General features: G+C 62.6%; 1 protein-coding gene across 1 annotated transcript in view; it reads right to left on the reverse strand.

Moving 5' to 3' along the window:
* The window catches only part of TFAP2A (transcription factor AP-2 alpha), a 21,892-nt gene extending 21,842 nt beyond the window's left edge, over positions 1–50 (reverse strand). The window contains exon 1 of the mRNA XM_007466395.1: positions 9–50. Coding sequence (XP_007466457.1) covers positions 9–50 — 42 coding nt within the window. The remainder of the gene's footprint in view (positions 1–8) is intronic.
* Positions 51–463: the final 413 nt, after the last annotated feature.

A 463-nucleotide genomic window follows, 5' to 3' on the forward strand; every position in this document is an offset into this window, starting at 1 on the left:
AAGCCAACCCCCCGTCCCTGCCAGTCCCCCATTTTGGCAAGTATGGACATCGCGGCTCGGCGCTCCTGGCGACGGGTCCCCGCCGGGCATGGGCTGTAGGGCTCGGCCGGGCCCGCTCCCTGGAATCGCTTAGGCAAATCCTCCTTTTTTACCTGCTCACCAACATCTCACCTGGTCATAAAGAGCTGGGTTGCTACCTGCCGACGCATGCGCGCTAGCCCAGGAATTCACTCCGCCAGCCCTAGTCCCAGCGCCTCGCGGAGCTGACCTGGGAAGTGATGGATTTATAGCCGCGGCAATCTCGCCATCAGCTCCAGCTTTTCCCAGCAGCCCCAACCCGCTTTCCCGGTCAATCCCTGGCCGGAGAGCCCAGGCAGACTGCCTGCTGGAGTGTGCTGGGAGCGACGCGAGTGTGACTTGGTGTGTTTTCGCACTCGAGCCATGGGGGCATCTACACGCTCTT

The sequence above is a fragment of the Lipotes vexillifer genome, unplaced genomic scaffold (assembly GCF_000442215.2).
Source record: "Lipotes vexillifer unplaced genomic scaffold, Lipotes_vexillifer_v1.1 scaffold444, whole genome shotgun sequence".
NCBI lineage: Eukaryota > Metazoa > Chordata > Mammalia > Artiodactyla > Lipotidae > Lipotes > Lipotes vexillifer.